General features: G+C 40.0%; 1 protein-coding gene across 15 annotated transcripts in view; it reads left to right on the top strand.

Moving 5' to 3' along the window:
• The window catches only part of PTPRM (protein tyrosine phosphatase receptor type M), a 539,592-nt gene that overhangs the window by 357,184 nt on the left and 160,370 nt on the right, over window positions 1-22,038 (top strand). For 8 of the 15 annotated variants that reach the window (XM_048507346.1, XM_048507345.1, XM_048507344.1 and 5 more), the window contains one exon: window positions 8,090-8,222. In XM_048507346.1, coding sequence (XP_048363303.1) covers window positions 8,090-8,222 — 133 coding nt within the window. Of the gene's footprint in view, window positions 1-8,089; window positions 8,223-17,357; window positions 17,388-22,038 lie in introns of all 15 variants that reach the window. The other 7 variants (XM_048507340.1, XM_048507337.1, XM_048507335.1 and 4 more) reach the window with 1 other exon arrangement.

Below are 22,038 nucleotides of genomic sequence, written 5' to 3'. Positions count from 1 at the left end.
AATATTCCATCATAAGTCAACCTGGACCACACACAGAGATAACACCCTTAAAGCCTGCAAAAATTTATCCGCTGCAGTAATTGAGGAAATTCTTTTTTTTTACTATCAATGAGATTGGTAGTAAGATTCATACCAGCAGTGTTGAAGGTCGGTGTTCCAACGCTAAGGTGAAGCCCCAGCACCCTTTTGTATGGAAGTCCCCATCTGGATCCAAAGTTGATGTGGCAAGCTCAGAAATTGGAAATGCATCCAATCCAATTTCCTATCTAAGATCTTTGGCACCCTCTATGGTGTTCTCCTTTTGTTTGGAATCCAGGGCAACATTTCTATTAGGAAACAAGGGCATGGGTTATAATCCTTTTAAGTTTTACAAGGCTGCGTCTTTGTTTCTGCACTGACCCTAACAGTTTGTCCCAGTTAGAAATAGAGAGAGCTCTTCAGCTTTTGAAATGGTGGCTACACATTGAAAAAAGATCTTTTCCATGGGCTTCTCTTTGGGAGGCTCCTACAAATGCTCACGCTCCAGAGATTTTACCATCGCTTAAAGACTAGATTATTTGATCAAGAGTACCAATTTTCTCCTGAGCAAAGCGCAAAGCTCTTTGCACTCCAATATTCTTTTGGGATTATCCCTCAGAAATTCTAGGTCCTCTGCTATACCTACCTGCAACAACTTATTAATTACAATTGCAGGTGGGTCATGACTAGAGCAAGGTGTAACTCTTTTCTGTCAGTACATCTTCAAGGTCGCTTCTCTGGTATTCCACAAAATGAGCGTTGCTGTCCTGATTTTGTCCTGATACAACTGATACACTTTCTCATATTCTGCTTCATTGTTCAAAATACAACAACATCAGAACCGATTTGAGAACTGTGTTACCAACAGGATTTATGCTCCTTTCTGATAAAATAAAAATGGCTAAGCTTCTAAATAGCTCTAGTGTTGAAATCTCTGAAGCTGTTGCTATATTTTTACTCTGTGTACTGCAAGTTGAGCAATAATGATCTTTTTATTGTATTTGAAATTCTTGGCACTGGTTTTATGCCTCATAAAGGTTTTGGATTTGGATTTGGATAGGACCAGGTGGAGCTTTCCCCCAGCAGGGCTTCTGACTGGCCATGGGTGAGCTGATTTGCAGTGCAGATTTTTAAAAAACATTGCTGCCCTGGAGCAGGCAGATAACAAGGACCAGAGGCAAGAAGTATTGTCAGTAGGGCAATTCAGGGTCAAGCACAGTTCTTTTAAAGCCCAAGGCATCAGCCCAAGAAAGGGCAGTTCAAACTGTGAGGCAGGACTGGTCTGAAGTAGTCAAGCTGTCAGGAATCCAAAATGTTGTCACAACAGTACAAAGATCTTCCCTGAGTGACTGAAGATAAGCTGTGCATATGTAAAAAGTCCTTGAAAAGAATATTTTCATTTTAAATGCCATCCTGCTAAACAGAGCTTTTGCTTTAAATCTTACTATTAGTTATGCATATCCTCACTCCCTGACATTTTGCAGTTGGCTCTGTTTCCTGAAGCAGTCATTTTGTGGTTGGTTCCAGAGGTGGGATTCAGTTGGTTTGGCCCGGTTCGGCCAAACCGGTTGTTTAAAGCCCCCTCTCTCGCCATATCCTGGGAGAGGAATCGATGGGGCTTTTAGCACCTCAGAGCCCAGGACAGGGAGGAGAGCTCTGGCTCAGCTCTCCTCCCCACCCTGGGCTCCATTTTGGGGAGGGGAGGAGACTTCCCAAGCTGAGAAGCATGTGGGAGTGTGGAGGCAGCCGGGAAGCACTGGGGAGGGCAGGGCCACCGCCGATTAAGATTAAGGAGGAGGTCCCCCGCCCCACCCACCCCGCACAACTGGAACCAGTTGTTAAATTATTTGAATCACACCACTGGTTCATTCCACCTCCCGTGGCAGCCATTTTATAGGTGTGCCTAGGATCCTGGGTCTGAATTCCAGTGGTGCCCACAATCTGAAAAAATGGTTTGGAACCTTGCTATAGGATTTTTAAATATAATGCTGAAATTGTTTATCCTGGGATGGGGTTCAAAATATTTTATTTTATATCTATGCAGACCCTATGTCAAACTCTTTTTGGGGATATATTTTATGTTATGTTATAATTATATATTTACAGTTATAGATGTGAAAGAAAGAAAAAAAACCTTACAAGGTTGATTCCATGTGTTTTACAATATTTTCTCAAATTGCTTCTAGACTCAAGAAATTTTCATTCTTTTGCAGAGCAGATAGTTTCATCTTTAGATAAAAAACTAACTTGGTCAACAAACAATCTTCTTGTAGGAATTATTTTAACCTTCTGTACCTTAGCCAATACAAGTCTGGCAGCAGTTGTTATATTATAAAGTAGGCATCCTTAACTTTTCAGATACTGACAACACATACTTAAGTAAGAATTCTGGAGAGGAAACAACTATGAAGTCAAGACTTCGCTTCACATTGACAATGTAATGGAAACAATTTTCCAATAATTTTGGGCTTTAGGACCTTTCTGTCACGTGTTCAAATAATTCATATGTAAGTCATTGCAATACCAACAGCAACTGCTTATTCCTTGGTATATTCTTGCTAACCTAGTACTGATAAATGCCACGTGGAACATTTTAATGGCATTTTCTCAGAATCTGCCATTCAGTCAAACTGTTGCTAGAAAATCAGATCAGTCCACAAGGAGCCTCGTGGCCCCTTTTTGTCAACATCTGATTTGTCATTTTGTCTTATAAAGTTGCTTTTTTGGTTGCTATCACCACAGCTAGGAGAGGAGGAGAGTTGCTGGTTCTTGAGATTAAACACCTCTTCACCAAGTTCCATCCTGATAACATAGTCCTATACCCTAGCTGAGAATTTAGGCCTAAGATGGTATCATGGTTCCATATGTCCTGGGACATTAAACTAACTGCATTTCTTCCAAATCCCCACTCCCCAGGGTGAACAGTCACTCTATACACTGGATGTCTGAAGGGTGTCCCTTTTTTAAGTCATTTCAAGAACACATTTATTTTAAGGGGAAAAAATTCTTTTAAGGGTCCCAAGAAGGGCAAACCTACTTCTTTTCAAAGCACTTCTAGATGGGTAGTTTCTGACATTAAATTAGCTTATAGTAATCCTAAGGTTAATTGCCCACTTTAAGTTAAATCTCATTCTGCCAGGGCCAAGCCTCTTCATCTGCTTTTCTTGCCAGGGTAGGCCTCCACAATATCTGTAAAGCAGCAACCTGGCCTGCTCCTTCCATGTTTCTCCAGCATTATTCCACCAGTGAGGATTCCAGGAGAGATGCAGCTGTTGGGAGAGCAGTTATTATTTTGTTGACAATCTGACACCCATTTCCATGGTAAGCGAGCTTGTTACTCTCCCATGCTGGTCTGGACTGAAAACATGACGATGAAAATAAAGTTGCACTTACCTGTAACTGTTGTTCATCGAGTGTCTTCTGTGTAGGCACGCATCCCTCCCTTCTTTCCCACCACAGGCTGCCATTTTTGCCTTCCTGGTGCTGTTCTCCTGTGGTGAAGGGAGAACTGAGAGAGGAGTGCTCGTCTCACCTCCATCATGTGACTGTTTGGGCAGGAAAACAACCCGCTTTTGGCTCCAGTTGGGAGAGAAGAGAGCGCTTCAAGTGCTTTCTAGCTTTTCAAAAACTCCTTGTCAGTTCTCCGTGTCCAGCCTGCACCTGTGCATGACTGCACAGAAAAAAATTCTATAAACAACCAGTTGCAGGTAAGTGCAACTTTGTTTTACCAAGCAATCCTTGAGCCAAATTATTTACGATAATAGTGTATTAAAGCTCTGGTTAGGACTTGGATGGATGAACTCCAAAGAATTCCAGGGTTGCTATGCAGAGGCAGGTGGTCTTGCTTTCAAAACCCTATGGGGTTGCCATAGGTTGACTGCTATTTGATGGCAAAAAAGAAGGAAGACATTGAGGGTATTTATTTAAAATGTCTTTTGTCAGAAAACAAGACCATAGCTGGTACTAGGAATGATAAAAGGAGCGCCCAGCATTCTGGAAAGCATATCAAGACTAAATGAAAGGTATTTTTGGTGGCAGTTGTGCTGCTTTTTCATCATCTCCATACTTTTTAAAAATCTTTTGTTGTTTGTTTAATTTTTTTGGCATACGGACCAAACCAATCATTCAGATTTGCCAGCATCTTTAATCTGATTTGTCAGTTTTAATTGCTGCCATAAGACCACTACTTTTCCAGAACTGTTATACTGAAGGTGCTTAGGAAATACTGTCACCCTGGGCAATATTTTTGAGCTTACTACTGGTATTGCAGTTTTATAGCCATTCTGTAATTCCTCTAGAGAGGTTGAGTGTTACCTGGTGTATAATTAGCTCTCACAGTTCCCACAGGTCATTCTGTTCTCTGTGCTGAATAGCTAGAAGGCTCCTTCTGGGGTGCTTTTTATGCAATACTGTAGACATTAACCCTTTCCAGTATCTTCTGTAGTCCAATACTGCACAGTATTCCCTTGCATATTGTCATTCCTGAATATAACCTACTTAGGACTTAGAGCTTCTGTGCTCTTCTGGACTATGAATACAGATTGACCTTCTGGACTCATGCATTGATTGCATGCCACATTGATTGACTGAGCAATCGACCCAGTTCCTGCCTCAACCACACCTCAGATGCATAGGATGATTTTCTGATCAGGAATGAAACCAATTCTGTCAAGATGAAATGTTATGCATTCGTTCATCCCTCCCACCCTTTTGCATTGTGGCAAACCCTTGAATTAGATAATCAAAGGTAGAAATCTACCACTATAGGGCAATTTAATTCTATCCTATTTTGCATGATTCCATGCTCCTAATCACAATGCAGCTGTCACACAAGGGTATAACATTTCATTTCCCTGACCTTATCTGCAATATGAGTTAAGGGTAGGTGCTGAAAAGTGATATTACTTGGATCTTACTGCCTGCATAATAATTTGATTGCATACCTCTTAAGGATATGAGTTTTTTTGAAGGGGTGATCATTTACCTTGCCCTTAGGAGGAACAGAGGTTTATTTACTGGTTTCTGTATAACACAGGTCAAAAGTTAAAGCCAAAAAAGTAGAAAATGCAAACCATAATGGTCTGAAATAGTAGAAAGTAGAAAACAAAAGACATCACAGGCTGCCTAATAATAGGAAAAATGGTTTTGTCAGTACTGAGCTTTGTGCTGCGTATTTTTTAAAATGTTCACATTACATCAGTTGATGGGAATACTTGTACAAGAAATTTAGGTGTGAGAGTTTTGAGAATGACACAGTGAATAAATGTTTATAACAGAAGAAACGTCCAGCTATAGTTTAGGCTTAAACTAAAAGCGAGGCCATCATTCTCTAATTAAAGGAGTTATTGGAGTACATGGCATCACAGAAAAGTTTCTTCTGTTCAAGAAATAAGTCTGGTTTTTTTTTCACACAGTTTTCTTCACCATTATTTGCTAAATTTTACCAAATGAGCTATGAGGTATTTACTTTCAGAGGAATTAAAACTAAATAATTACCCTATGTCTTTCAAGTTGGTTTAGAATCTACAACTCACTTCATATGCTAAATGTGGAAGAAGGAAGGTAGGAAGGTGCTTTTCCTTTTCGGAAACTCTCTTAGATGAAGTTTTCCCTGGAAACAATCTGGTAAATGCTGCCACCACTCAGGCACCTCATGAGAATATCTGAACAGACCCACTAAGAAGATTTCCTTCTAGTAGAGTTGTAGACCCATTCAGAAAGAACAGACTTCAAACTCTGGAGAACACCTTATAGAAAACTGTGTAGCATCCGTGCAATCTGGCACATGGGGCAGAGATTCAGAGAAATATCCCACAGAAATATACTGCACTAAACAAACTGATTGATAGGTTGCAACCAGGCTTTCTGCTCTTATGACCTGCTATAGAGATGCTGTTGCAGCATCTCCCATGATTGGTCCATATGTTCCTGATTACTGCAAATGCTTGCTTCCCTTCCCTGGCTGTGGCATAAAGGAAAAGGAAATTGAGAGGGTAGGCATTCTGTAACGTGTGAAGACAGGCAGGATCAGGATTATGTTTTGTTTTGTTTTACATTTCTGTTAAAAAGTGAAAGCATAAGAACATAAGAAATATAGTGGAAAGTGTTTTTGGGGGAAATAAGTTTTCCTAAAATTACATGAGATGGATTTGAAAGGATTCAGTTCCATATTATCAGCCATTGCTGTTGATTGAGCTGTGTTAAAAATTCATGCTATTTCCACTTACACAAACTATGATAGACTTTTCCCATTTTGCAGACATGGCAAGAAACAGAGAGTAAAAAAAATGAGGTGCTTCATATCAGGAAAAAGCTGGACCAGTATGGCAAGGGATAACCACTTTGTGATCCTGCTTCAAAAGTAATTGAAGCTTACCATGTAACCTTATTCAGTGCATACATCACTGTACAATTTTTTAATACTGTGGGCCATTTGTACACTTGCTCTCGTCCGGAACAGGGGATGCGCTGCTGCCAGTGTGCACTTCTCCAGTGTTGCTCAATAGGCCAGAGATGGGGGAAATGGCAAAAAACTACTGAGGGAGAAGGAGATGTCAGCAGCATGCTGATGAGCTGATGTCACTCCTTGTGCACCCAGGGATGATATCAGGGGATGCTGGGGACACTCTAGTATTAAAGCATAACTCTGAGATTAAGGACTTGCAGACATCACTTCTTTGTGTGTATGGAGAGCACTGTCAGTGCATTGTCACTGATCTCATTACATTGCTGGCAAGGGCCCCCACTTACAAAAGTTCCCTAACCAACTGTCAGGCCCCACTTGGCAACTTCACATGTATAATGACTCAGAGATTTACATCAGTGTGAATATGTTGTCTGCTGTATAGAGATATATGAAGAAAGCTTATTTCATTAGCAGAAACCAGCATTGATGAAATTTCTTCATTTGGTGTGCCAAACTGTAGATAAGGATATGATTATTATGTTTAGTGACAGAAGTTTTGTAAATCTGTCCCTAGTTTGATTTAGTTAGAATTAAATATCCTTGAATATTTGACATCATTTGTTACTGAATAGTCAAAAAACCCTGTCCCGGGATGATTATTCATTACTTTGATTTCTAGGCAAATTAAAAAAAAGTTAGAACTTAATCAGGCTTTCAAAGTCCTTGATGAAACCCAGAGTATACTAGTCCCCAAACGTTAAACTTTAATTACATTTTATACTCTCCCCGCCCTCTCTCATGTCAATCCAAAGGAACAATAATGAGGAAGCTTATAAATCAGACTTGTTTCCAGGATTGTCTGTCCACCTTGCGAAGGTGAGGTGGTTCCTCAAATGATGAATACTGCTATATTTTGATTAAAAAGTCCTCTAAAAGAATCAGCATAGTGAGTTGAAGACTGAATCCTTCATTATTTAATGAAGAAAGTGGATGTTTCATGAGACATGGATTCTAACATTGTATCACATAATAGTAAACAGAACAAACAGTGGTTTTGTGTGTGTGTTTGTAAAGAGGAATCTATAAAAGGCAGTAGCTGCTGTAAGGCACTGGTTATCTCATTTAAACAGATATTAAATGTTTGTGCCAGTGGTGTGATCATCAGCTGCTTCCCAATTTGGGAATAAATTGCTTAGGAGGAGTCTTTTGCTTACCAGATGTGACCTAGATTTAGATTTTCAAAGGCAACAAAAAATCTATTGTGTAAAACAAAACAATTGCTGGTAAAATGCATGGTAAATGAGTTTATCTTACATTTCCAGGTGTTTAAACTAGTATGTTAAAGAATTACTGCTTTATTTATGAAAAAGAATGGCAGAAAATGTTCCACAAATCAAATGTGGATAAAGATTTATGATGGTGGTTGGGTTAATGAAGTTTTTTGTAAACAGTACAATGAACAGAGAAGTTTGATATCATAATAAACATTGCTCACATAAAAGAGTAAGGTTCCATATATAGTACCAAAATTTGGTTTAGAAGTATAAATACTTCGATATTATTTTTTAAAGAAATCCTAGTCATCAAAGCTTTGATGTCTCTCAACTGTTATTTAACAAATTTGAGTACTAATTCTTTGTCTCCTTTTAAAATATGCATCCATAGGTGCTGCTACTAGGAAACCAGACCCAGAGCCAGAGAAGCAAACAGACCACACTGTTAAAATTGCTGGAGTGATTGCAGGAATCTTGCTGTTCGTTATTATATTTCTGGGGGTTGTTTTGGTTATGAAGAAAAGGTGAGCAGTTATTCCTCTTTGTGTATGCATTATGTGTTGAAGCATCTCCTGCAGCAGTTTTGACTATGATACATGTTAAGTTTCCAGCCACCTTAATGGAAAGAAATGCTGCTTATTCACCCTAAAGCCCTAGTGGTGGTCTACAGTACTGTAACATCTGGTTCTCCTCCTGCAGCATTCTTATTAAATTAATGTTAGTGCCTTTGTGTTAGCATTCTAAGGAAATTAATGTCAGTGCGTTTAAAACATCCTAAGGTCAACAATTCTAGTATTCTGCACTTATATACTGCATTAACAGTCCAAATGATATAAGAACAGTATCTTCCCGCATCCTGGAGCCAAAGTGAAAAATAGAGGTATATTGATTCCTGAAAGAAATCTCAGGAAATTGTTCTTCTTGAATATAAAAGAATATTCAGTCAAAACAGACAATATGATAGGACAGAAGTTCCACAGTGGATTTGCTATTTGAATTCTTTTCAATACCATGTTTTTCTGTACAATTGTTATTCTACAAAAGCAAAGCAAACTACATTATTTTAAATGACGCTGAAGACAATTTATGGGGAATTCGTTTTAGTAACAGAGATAAAGAGAGCATATTGCATACCATAATGGGGAAATGCTGTAGAACATAGCAGCTCTGGAAGCTATTCTTGAAATTGTTGACAATACAGCTCCCAGTATCCCTATGAAAATGCTATCATTCGAATCCTTCTTCCTTTGTAGTTATGGCTTTCCTTCACATGCAGTTTTTCCTATTGTTTTACATACCTTAAATAATCTCAGGTGTAGTTGTTATGGGTCAAAACTTCCAGATATAAAATATAGTGATAGCTTTGGAAAACTCTTCAAGTACATTTAAGCCAGCAGTAGATCAGTAGGTCCCTGAAGCATGAGAATGAACTAGATAGAAATTGAAGTGAAAGAGAAATTGATGAAAGAAGTAGGGGAAAGAACATGGAGAAGATAAAGGAACCTATGTGTATAAACAAAATATTAATTATTAAATATTAATTTTTAGTCATGAACTGGAGTAGTCAGAAATAATTTTGAAATATGGCAATTTGAATTCCATCTGTTGTAGGTAAGGTGGTAAACATAAATGGAATGTAGAGAGATAAAACATGTGTCTCAAATAGTGAAGGATGTGAATTGTGCCCAGATTGAACTGGTTTCAGTATTTTCTCTGATGTTTGGGAGCTTCTCTGGGCCATAGTTTAGCCTTCACAAAAAATTATGTCAAAGTTTAGTTTGCCTGATATAACTATTATGGGTAAGTATGTGTTACAGGCCACACTGGTGCATTTTTATGAACTGATAGGCAAGATGTGGAGAAAATATTGTAAATTCTGTCAGTCATTGTTATCTCTTACTAAAGGTGGAGCTTTCTAGGCAGAACTCCTGGTTTGCATCATTTATTGCTATTTTGATTCAAATATGAGCAAATGTTACATTTTATTTGTGTGCTGCCATATCAGGGGTAGGAAGAAGCAGCATTCTGTCTGATGAATGCCCAGCTGTTTATATCAGCGTAATAACTGTTCTATTGCAACATTCTTCCTCCAAAATTGGCCAAGGGGAATATGGTATTTTATTTTCATTCCTGTGGATTGTGCTACTGAAGTCCTTGCTGAAGTTTGATAAGAGTCCATTCCCGCATTCAGTATTCTCATTTGACTCACAACAAAACTTGCCAACAGTTTTGTAACATTTCCCAATGTAAAACTGGACTTGAGGATATGTTACTTTCAAGCTGGTCAATCAAAAACGTATTGAAAAAGATAACCTGTATGACTGAGCACTTCCTCCTTGGTTTTCTCACCAAGTTCTAGGGGCAGTAATCATATGATTGCTTTAGGGAGAGTAGGCATAAGGAAACTGTCAGAAGTGGACTCTGCAGCTTTCTTCTACTTCCCTTTAAAAGGGTTTACAATTTTCATTACTTACAAACATCAATATCAAATAGAGAATTGGCCAGTTGTCAGTTATAGTCTTAAATAAGGAATATCTGCAGAATAAAAATTATTGTTTGAAATCATATGTTGAAAGGCTTCTTTTAAGTGGAAGCACTTTATGATGTTATCTTTTTGGTATGGGAGCCACTTGAACAGCTCCTTTCCTGTACAACTGTGATAACAGCAGAAATTTAGGTCATGAGTAAGAGGCTCACAGTGCAGTTCTTTTCCATGCCAGCATCATACCTTCCCGGAGTTAGGCCCAATAGTAGAAGATGGAGCCATGTCATGGACCTTCCGAAGTAATGTGAAAGTTCAAAGTTACTGGAGGAACTGAAGATGGACTTACAATAGCACCTCAATTTCTAAAAGGGACCATGGGATGTTGCTCACTAGTCAAGCATAGCACAGTTACTGTAATTCTACACACAATTATGATGGTCATTCTAGATGATGTTACCATCAGTCCATCATTCTCTTGTTTTTTTCTTGTTCTGGTCCTGTTTTTCTTTAAAAGTGATTATTCGTTGTTGTTTTTTATTTTGTGCAGATTAGAAGTATGATCTTTTGTTGTGTTAATAGTCTCTGTGCTACAATTTACCATCAGGCAAGATCTAGGTGGGCAAGGAGGGGGCAGCTGCCCCTGACATGAAGAAGGAGGGGGCAGCATCATGGCAGCCTTGCTGAACACATAAGGTGGGGTGATGACACCCTATTCCAGTAGGCTGCACAACAGGGAAACAGGACCATGAGACAGAGGTTGCACATGCTTGTCAATTCTTGTGGCCTCCAGCCAGGCTCCACACACCCCGCACATTACTAGCTCTGCTGTCTTCCTCTTCTTTGCCAGAGTCCAACTTCCTCCCGACCCAGGTGGTGAGTAACTACCATGTTAGATCACAACCTGGGGCTGGGGAAGGAAGTGATGCAGGTGCCTGGCAGAGATAGGGAGGAAGAGGTGATCCTGTTGCAAGGGGAAACAAGAAAAGCAATCCTGCTGTGAGGGGAAGAAGAAAGAACAGGAAATCCTGTTGCAGGGGGCAGAGAAAAAGGTCAATTCTGCTGCAAGGAGGAGGCAAGAAGAGGTGATCCTGTGGCAGAGGGTGAGGGGAAGAAGAGGTGATCCTGATGTGGTGGGGAAGGAAGAAGAGTCAATTCTGCTGCAAGAGGGAAAGGAAGAAGAGGTGATCATGTTGTGTGAGGGAGGGAACAAAAAGCAATCCTCCTTTGGAGAGAAGGGGGAAGAGGCAATCCTGGGGTGAGGGACAAGGAAGAAGAGGTGATCCTGCTGTGGGGAGGAGGGAAGAAGAGGTGATCTTGCTGCGGAGGGGAGGGAAGAAGAGGCCGATCCTGGTGGGAGAGAAGAAGAAGCAATTCTGCTGCCAGGGGGTGGGGAGAAAGAAGAGGTGATCCTGGCCACATTTATAGAATTAATCCATCTTATGTTGGGTCTTTCCCTTTCCCTGATGCCTTCCACTTTTCCAAGCATTGTTGTCTTTTCCAGTGAGTCTTGCCTACTCATAATGTGGCAAAAGTACTATAGGCTCGGCTTGGTCATTTTAGTCTCTAGGGAAAGTTCAGGCTTGATTTGATATGTGTGTGCAGTCAAATCATTTCTAACTTATGGCAACCTTATGAATTAATGACCTCCAAAATGTCCTGTTCTTAACAGTCTTGCTCAGGTTTTGCAAATGTGAGGCTATGGCTTCATGGATGAAGTCCATCCATCTCATGTAAGGTCTTCCTCTTTCCCTGGTGCCTTCCACTTTTCCTAGCATTATTATCTTTTCCAGTGATAGAGTATTTTAGGAGTAAGTTTATCTGAAGGTCTCAGCTACAAGAGTTTTATCACAGATTTGCCATGAAGTCTGAGCAAGGAAGTGGGAGATAGGAGTAAGATTAGGTGTTGTTTATTGATTCACTTTGATATCTGCCTTGGACATCCCAACCACAAAGCCAAAATGTTGAACATTTGTGTGTGAGAATAAGAAAAAGATGAGTTGTTCAGGCCAGGTCTGTAGACTTTTTTCTTTCAACCTTCATACCTTCAGCGGAATGATGAGACATGAACACTTTTTCAGTATGAGGCATAGTTCCTCCACACTACTCTTGGTTCATTATATTCTCTAACAACTGATATCTAAGCTGTAGGGATGGAATTGATTTTCTATTATCTTTGTGCTAAAATTGGAGTTGTTTGTTTTAATCACCAGCTTAGAAGTGAAATACTTTGTAATTTTTTAATCAGTATAGTACTTTTAAAATATTGCCCTTCATCCAAAGAGCCGAGAGTGGCATCCTTCATTGTTCCCTTCCATTTTATCCTGTGAGGCAGTTAGACTGAGAATATGTGACTAGCAGTTGCTTTTTTTCAAGCAGGATGTAAAGTTGAGTGTCATCCGCATGTTGGTGGCATCCAACCCCAAACCTCCTAATGATCTCCACCAGGGGCCATATGCAGATATTAAACAACATTGGAGAGATGATCAACTCCTACAGGTCCCCACAGGTTAGCATAGAGAGCCAATCTGTTTCTACAAACGGCTACCTTCTGTGAGTGACACTGGAGGAATGAAGAGAACTACCCAGTGCAGTGCCCCTCCCTTCAGAGAGGCCAGGAGGTCTACTGTGTCGAAAGCAGCTGATAGATCCAAGACAATTAGCAGCACTCGTATGTCTTTATCAAGGTGTAATAGGAGGTCATCAAGCAAGGCTACCAGGGCTGTCTCAGTGCTAAACTCCTGCTTGAAACTCAATTGGAAGGGATCCAGGGCCGATGTTTCACCCAGGAATTCCTGAAGCTGCTCGGCCACTGCTTGCTCAATCACATTTCTCAGGAATGGAAGGTTTGACACCAGGCAGTAATTGACTCAGTGCCTCATCTAATTTCTTTTTTCAGGAGAGATGTCACCACTGCATACTTAAGAGAGCTAAGCACTTCTGTTTATTGGTCCTCCTCCATTTAAAAATGCAGAGTCAATTTTATTGTTTTTTAAAGGTGAAGTTTAATTTACAATGTGAGTTGGATTGCTTTTCAGCCAGTGGCATATATGCCACTGCAGCACAGCTTTGTCCTGAGGTAGCTTGAAAAGTCCAGACCACATGGGAGGAGTCCGTGCAGGTCTTTCCCACATTGTTCCTCTGTGGAGTGGAATCCTCCCACATGACCCATGGCTTCCTATGATGCTCCAATGGTATGTGTTAAACTGACAGTGCTCCTAGTTTAGCATCAGTAACCAGTATAACTCAATTATCAGCTGCCATACAGCCTGGAAAATCCATAACAGCTAGTGCATTTTTAATTATTTAACAGGTCCTATGGTGCTCATCAAGGCACATTTGAAACTTGAATGTTTCAGAATGTGGTGTCTCATAGCCCTAGACCCTAACAAATTTGTGTTCTGATGCTCCAAATCCCAGCCCAACATAAAATGCAGTATGATGCAGCCCATTTCTGAAGAAGAGGGGAACAAGAAAACAGGTAAGTTTCCCCAATCACACTGAAAGGCCCCTATACATCCAAATGGGCAGTATAACTCATTTTGGTGGTTTAAGTTTATGCCAGCAAGTGGGAGCATTCCCGGGATGAAAGGTCAAAGGAAGCCAAACAAAGTATTTTCTGCTCCTGGGAACACCCCCATTGATGCTGGCGATGGGTCTCTATGCTGGAGGAGTATCACTGCTGCAGCAGCATTGGCACCTGGCCATTACATAGCTGCACAGCTCTCCGGCGCAATCATAAGTGTCTCTGGGCCAGTGTGGATGTCACTTACACTGCATTGAGTGGGTTCTAGGCTAGCACAGGGGTCATGCCACATCCAGAGCCCTTTTGACCCTTCACTCAGGGTTGCAGTGCTAATGTTTAATCATGTTTATTAATCATGTTTAAAATAGTATTTTCTTCTTGTGCTTCTTTGACCTTTTATACATTTACTGCTTGTGGCACAGCTGTTTGGTTTGAAATGACGTTTTCCCACAGTTTTCCATTTAAAAGGGAAGTCTTCTGCTGCAAAGTGCCCCCAACCGTGCCAATCTGATCTGCCATTTTGCCTGCCCACCACTTCCTTTCCTTTCCATACAACCTCCCCACTACCACCTTTTTTTGTGGCGACGGGGGCTGGAGATGCCATATTTGGTCTATCAGAAATTCAATAAACCTTGCCAATTTCACTGGTCTATTGAATTATCGGTAGACCAGCAGCATGAAAATAAAAAGAACAATGTGGTCAGAAGAACTGTTGGATGGGCAAGGGAAGGCAGGGAGGAGCAAGAAAACCTGAACAGATACACGGCCATCTCCTTTGCTTTCCCTGGAAAGGCAGGGGAAAAAAATCACACTTAATCTTCTTTCAAAAACTGTGGGCATTCTCTGATCTCTAGTGAAATACGTTTAGGAGCAGGGAAGACATACACAACTGAGAATCTGACCCGGAGGGAATGTACATTCACAGCAGAGCAACCACAAGTGCATAAATGGCCATAGTCTATAACTATGTATTAAGAACTGGAACATCTCATTGTCAAGAATTCTGGTAGATAAAAGTTCATGATTTCTTAAAATAAGAACTTGATTTAAAAGTACATTGAGGATCTCGCCTTCATTTTTCTTCCCTTACATCAAAATGTTATTTAGTGCATTTGCTGAAATTAAATCACCTTCCTCTACAACTATTTTTATTCGGAGTGATTCGTCTCAATGAACTTTTGACAGAAGTTTGCACCCTAGCACTTCACGGTCTTGCACTAATGAATTATAGTTTTCTTACAGCTTATAGGGAGCATTTATACCCATTACACTGTATTGCTGTTATTACAACATATGATAAGGTGTAGGAACTGCTGTGTCATGAAATTTTAAATGAGTAGTACATAGTTCTGAAAGCTAGGGATTACAACTACATTTATTTAATATATACTGTCATCTTTTTCTCACTGTAGGTAGGCTGAAATATTTCCATGGGATGCAGTAGTGTGTTCTTTATTCAAGCTTCTTCCTGGTTCTTGGATTGGGAGTGGGGGCAGTTGCTGTTCTTTTTGCATGACTCAAAATGCAATAACATACAGAGCTACAGCTTTCCTAGTGAAACAGCATATTGCATTCTCCCCCTGAACAGAATTTCAACAGGAGTGCATTTAGCAAATATGCCACATGTGATTAAATATTAAGCACAAAGCTTCTTGTGTTTATACAGTGCTGTTAGCATCAGAAAAATAGGACTAAAAACTGGCAAACATTTCTACAGACAAAGAAGATGAGAGAGAAAATGTGATGAAAGCCTCATTTTCAAAGGGATGCCTGCAGCATGTAGCTGGAGGCAATTTAACATTTGCTGTAGTCCTTTGTAAGGCCTATTTATATAGGGCCGTGGGGGTGTCATAGTCAAAAGTACTGTGCTGTGAATATTACTAGTACCTAAAGTGCTTATTTCCATCTTTCACCTCATTGCTACTAAAATATTATTTTAGGCTGTTTCAAATGAATGAAGAGAAGGCATGATTAAGCTCTGTTTTGATTTAATGAGAATTTAGAATTCCTTTTAAGGGAACATTCCTGTTTTTTTCCCCTAAGCACCATTGTTTCCTGGAGGATCCCCCCCACCCCATCCTTTACAAATAACAGATATTATAGTTAGAACTGAAATACAAAGAATTATGCTACAAGAGTGTTGCCTGGTGTCATAACCATGGGAGACAGGGAGATGGGGGCAGCCATCAGCGATGGCATGTCATGTCAGGGAAAACTGAGAAGAGAAGCCATTCCTCCCTAAGGTCCTTTCTGCACGGACCACCTGACATGGGATAACAACAGGATATAACCCTTTGTGGGTGGGAACTTCACACAGTTTCCTCCCCTGCATCTGGTCTGTCCCGGTTTATCTGCCCCAACCTGGCTTAAACGAGAATAGCTGTTTTTTAATTTATTTTTATCCTGCTGCCACTCAAAAAAGGGAACTTAAGATGTGGGGTGGGGTGGCATCCCCATCATACAAATATTACAAACATATGACATACATAGTTCCAGATATGGACTTATAAGTAGGGAAGATCGCTGGATCCCTGATGTAGTATATCCATTTTCTTTTGGAAAATCATGAAAGAACTATGGAAGCAGCATCTATTTTATATTGGTCTACTTGACTCTTCCTTTGTGAAGTTGCAGTTATCTTTTTACAAATTATTTCAGAAGGACTGAAGCATGAGTGTTGAGGAAAACAGGAAAAGTATTCTATTACGCCCTTTTCTGAAAAAAAGTGCTGGCACACATTTATAATGAAAGGCATATTTGGCTGTGTACGAAATTTTTTTCTATTACACTTCAGCTTCAGCCACCCATCAGATCTACACTCTTGAGTTCTTTTACCACCTCTGATACTAAGCAAAAGGAACTGGTTTGTATCCTACTACTCTGCTAAGTAATATTTGAAGCCTTCCTCTGTTGATAGCAGCTCACATTTCCACCAGAGGACCAGTCTCTTCTATCACAGGAAAATCCTTAAGATGTGGGAAGACTTCAAACTTTACTGAGAGAAGGGAGAGGACATAAGGCAAAGTATATTGAGTTGTAGACTAGTTAAACTTCCTTAACCTAAGCTTTAGCAAGATCTCCAAAATGGAACAACCCACAGTATGCTGGCAAAAAGAAAAGAAAACAGCAGCTCTGGGAACATTAATGGGCCTTTCCCCAGCAAAGTTATACCCTTCTAAGTCTCATGATGTCAGTGGACTTGCAAGAGTTTAACTGTGCTTAGAACTGTATTAAACTTTACCGTTCAAAATGTCTTACTGATGTTTTAGGGAGTGCATGGTTTCTAATCTTTCTAATACAATTATGTAAAACCAATGCATGGTTTATGAATTAACACGTGTCTTTATATTATGTATTATTGAATATATAATACATACCTTTGTTAGTCACGGCTATTAGATGCATGGTAAACATGTTTAAAATCTCAGTGAGGAATTAGTTTTCTGCTTAAGCTGTTGTGAAGAATGGATATGTCATCTGTCTGTTCCAGATGTGTTGCATGATGTTTCTGAAATGCATTCTTGCTACCTTTTTCATTTGTTTCTCCAATTCTAGTCTCATCTTGATTTTTTCATACATTAATATTTGGCTTTTCTTTCCTTCCATTTCATCTTTTCCTCCACTGCCTAAATCCTCCCACCATCATGGCAGAAGAAGCTATCACTCCTACACTTATTACCTGTAAGTAACTTATTTGTGCATCATCAGAGACATGCTTTCTGCCATGTTGTTCTATGCATGAATAGTGAATACTAATATGATGCAAATTCCTTTGTGAAATTCAAAAAAAATTTCAGCTTCATTTGAGATAAAACATCTTCATGTCACTGTATCCAAACTCACTTTTCCTTAAGGTGTCTTTTGCCGCATACTGTGTGTTTGTTATGTTTCTTTCATTGAAATGATGGGAGGGTCTTCATTAATAATAAGTATTCTGAAAGATAACTATAGAGTACCTTTATAACTCAAAGACTTACAAGCAGATCTTATATTTGCTCAGAAGTAAGTCCCACTGAATTCAGTAGGGCTTACTTCCAAATGAATGCACAGAATTGCATTATAATGGTTTTTTTTCTGTTCTCATTGAAAATCTGGTGTGTGTACATGTGCAACCATTTACCATAAATCCATTTCTGTATACATTTTAATCCCATTCATAAATAAATATATTGCTTAAATGTCATTGAATAGTATGGAATATTATGGAATTGTTGCCATGTTGATCCCAGAGAATGCGATGTGCAAAGTAGCTAGACTGACACATTTTGTACAGAGTTCTCTATCTTCTTCTTTATGTATGTTTTTACAGGCATAAATAGTTTTGAATACAGAGGAGGACCATAGACATTATGACCTGTTTTTTACTTTTTTTCTATTGCTGCTGACTATGAGTGAGTCCTAATTGCACCAGTTAGGCAGAGGATTCTTTTTATTCAAAGAAGGGTTGTTGTCATCTTGCCATGTATGGAAGCTGCCCAGAGCATCCAGATAGTCACAGATGGAGGCATAATGGTAGACGAGATGGACCACTGGTCCTCTCCATCAAGGTTTTATAATGTTCTTATGATACTATCCATGGGCTGAGAGAATAAGGCTGGAAAAAAAAGATCTTTGGGATATTTCCTACTATTGATAGGTCCCACTAGCAAATACTAAGTACTCTCTGGTCTTAAATTTCTGTGGCTTTATCTCATGTTTTGTTTGTATCAGGAAATGAGCATGACTCTTCATCTTTATTTTAAAAAATCAGCACGGGTTAGGTTGAGACTCTATTAAGGCTCTTTCCACACGGGCGATATACAGTGGCCCAGGGATGGCAAAAATGCCATCCCTGGGCTGCTGTTCGCACAGGAGGTGCTGCTGCATTGCAGCAGCGCCGTCCTGGCTGCCCAGGAGTAGCGTGAAGCCGGCGCATTTAACCTCGCTCAATGAGCGAGGTTTTTGCAAAGAGGCGTCTTCCCATCAGCGCGATGCGAACTGCACCACTGGGAAGACGCCTCTTTCCCCGTCACTTCCGCTCACTGTCATGTCCAGCATTGCTCTGGAGGGCAGTGTGGGTGGGTCCCTTCAGCCCTCCAGAGCAATGCTGGACATGACGGTGAGTGGAGGGGGCTGACTGGGAGGCGCCTCCGTACGGAGCTGCCTCTCCGGCTGGCGGGAAAGTGGGGGCCGCTCGCACGCTAGCATGCGAACAGTCCCCGAGCCTCCACTGGCATGAATTATGCCGGTGGAGGCTCGATGCGGAAAGGGCCAGAAAGTGTTAAGAAAATGTCACATGGATCAAGTTTTTGAATGCACGAATTGACCTTGCACCTTTAAATCATAGGTGCTTAGGATCGCCAACTGAATCGAAAACTAATACCTAGAAATATTATAATTTTCATTCCATTATTCATAGAGACTTGGAATACTAGAAAAGCAAGAGGCACAGCCACTTATCCCGTTCAGTTATTTTTGTTGTTGTTTTATACCTTCAATAAGAAAGATAGATTGGTCCACACCACTGTGTGCATCTTCAAAGGTGTGGTCATGTACACCATCAGGAGTTCTGGACTCTCCAAAAACAAGCTTTTAAAAATGGCATGTTTGGAGAGTGACCTCTATGAACTCCTCGCTATGCTCCTCACTATGGTTGCCAACTCTGACTTGGGAAATTTCTTGGAGATTTGGGAGTACTGCCTGGGGGATAGCAGAGTTTGCAGAGGAGATGTGATTATGTCGGGATTGCCCTCCTTAGTATCCATTTCCTCTAGGGGAACTGATCACTGTATTTTGAGAATTAGTTGTAGTTCTGGGAGAACTCCACCACCCACTCATCACTGGAGCTTGGCAACCCTGTACAAGTAGGCCAATTAGGTAAAATAAATGTCTTAATTACACAATAAGCAGTTTCAAGTGTAGATCCTTCTTGCCTGAAGTATCTCTAAATAACAGAATAAAAACTGTAATACTTGTTACAACCCACAAATAGTTGTGATGTAATGAGGGTATGTAAGACTGTTCCCTACTAAAATAAACATTCAATAGATAAGCTCTCAAAAAAGGCCATGCCTACAAATTAAGTTAAATATATTAGAAGACTGCAATTTAATATTGAACAACTGTTTCCCTCAATCATCCTCTAGAGCCCTGAAAATGTTAGTATCAAGTGGAGAAAAGAGGATCTGTATTAAATGGGTAAAATGGAAATGTAGTGGTGATTTTTACCCCATGTTGTTTTAATATCTGAAGCAGCTTCGTGATTGAGAACAAATGTTTTATTAGTGCACTGTTTACATGTTTTCTATGAACAGAATGCTTCTTAAGAGACCAGCCTATGTTGCATAGTGTAACCAGAACTAGGTAGGTAATTTATGTTGCTTAGGGACTGTACTTTCATAACAGATTGAGCTGTTAGTTTTCAGGGTGATTTAATGAAATACTGAACCAAGTGCCAAGGGCAGAACCATGAGGAATGAGGTGAATGTACACAAATTAGTGTGCAGTTTAAAAAAGATGCACATAGGGGAAATTAAAATGGTTCATCCAGCAACTCAAATTTTATTCATATACAATTCTGTGCCTCTAAAGTGAAATGTGTTCAGTTAGACTGCTAGCGATTCCTTTGTAATTATATTTTTGTTTGAACTTCAAAATTATTTTCCTTGAATACCCTTTAAATCCTACAAAATATATATATATTTTTAGTTGGAATACCTTTACTGGCCCTTTTGGCTGGTGTTGTCACTAGATTAATTATCGTCTTCCCTGATGTGCCATCTGCCTGTATTTCTTTATATTTCTACTGGTAAATCATCTTGGCTTTTTTCCCTTTCCATTCTTTAAAACTTTCATTTGCTGATATAATGTCATGGGAAAGTCCACGGTACCATCTCAAAACTCAAGGTAGTTTCTGCCTAAGTAATGCCAAACTGGTAATGAACAACTGCCACTGTTAAGGAATAAGCAGCATTGGCCATGGAATATGTGAGACCATTTCTTCATTAGTTTTTTTCATCCATCACAACGAGTCCATAGATTCATAGCGGTGGCAGCCGGAGGGGTGGGGGGGCTTGATAACCCAAGGAACAGAAACAAGAAAGCAAATAAACTCTAAAGACAGTTGTAATACAAGGCAGTTGAATATATAGCAATCAAGATAAGTAATCTCTGCTTGAAATGATTTCCCATCATTTTTTCCTGACTTACTCTTCAAAGCATTCTTTCCCTGACTTAATGTTTTTGCAAGGTTTTGTGATTTTGATGTTTGAAAGAAATGGTTGCGTATACAAACTTATGTCTTTTCAATGAAAACATTGATTTTTCTTTTACAAGTTCCAAAAGAATTCAACTGATCCATACTCTAGAAGTCTGTTCGGAAATTCACAATGTATAGAAAAAGTTCTCTACTACGTGTTTTGTTGGGAATTTATGATTGTATCCTCCAGCTTGTAAGTTTGATACAACAACCAATTAACGTGTGTTCTGATATGGATCCAGCTGCATGCTTAGGAAGGAGATGGTCTTCATTGCTCCTCTGCCCCCCATGTTGCATTTATCCCAAGTAGGGTAAAAGCAGATATATCCACCCTTTCACTGTACAGTGGCCTCAGTCTATAGTAGGATATGGCACAGCCTTTTGTCCTGCTGAATTACACATCAGAGGAGCCAGTGATAGATTTCCCAAAGTCATATGTGGTTTGGCCAAAAGAAATAGTAAGCAATTCAACAAAACATGTTACTACTTCATCTTCTTTGTAAGTATGTCTTTCTACAGTGCTATATAAAGTAATTGCTATGTACAGAATACATTAAATAGTCTCTGCCAAACTATAGTTTGGGAAATCATTGAATCATAGAGTTAGAAGGCACCATAGAGGCCATTTAGTTCAACTCACTGCTCAGCCTAAAGCATCCCTGCCTGACAAGTGTGCATTTAGCTGTTGAAGACTGCCAGAAAGGGGGAGTTCACCACATCCTTAGGCAGCCAGTTCCACTGCTGAACTATTTTTATTGTAAAAAAAAAATTGTCTAATAAACCTAATTTAAATGTTTTCTTCCATGGGGCCTAGAAGGGGCCTAGGCTTACCTGGACCCCTGTTTGTGAGATCACAGGGGTGGAGGAAGGGAGGCGGTGATCTAGAAGTGCAGACTGTTCCATTGACAGCCATAGCCCTGTTTCCTCTGGTCAGGTGACCTTCTGGCCAGCCTAACAGGCCATGCGTGGGGCCTGGCCATGCGTGGGGAGCAAACTGGATCCCTCACAAAGCAGGGCTTGTTCGCTGCCCTACACCCTGGCTCTAAGTCTCTGCCAGTTGGTTCAGGCACACTTGGTCTCGTGACTTTCTCCCAT

Source organism: Sphaerodactylus townsendi, linkage group LG09, assembly GCF_021028975.2.
Source record: "Sphaerodactylus townsendi isolate TG3544 linkage group LG09, MPM_Stown_v2.3, whole genome shotgun sequence".
Taxonomy (NCBI): Eukaryota; Metazoa; Chordata; class Lepidosauria; order Squamata; family Sphaerodactylidae; genus Sphaerodactylus; species Sphaerodactylus townsendi.
This window is presented reverse-complemented; position numbering and strand designations above follow the sequence as displayed.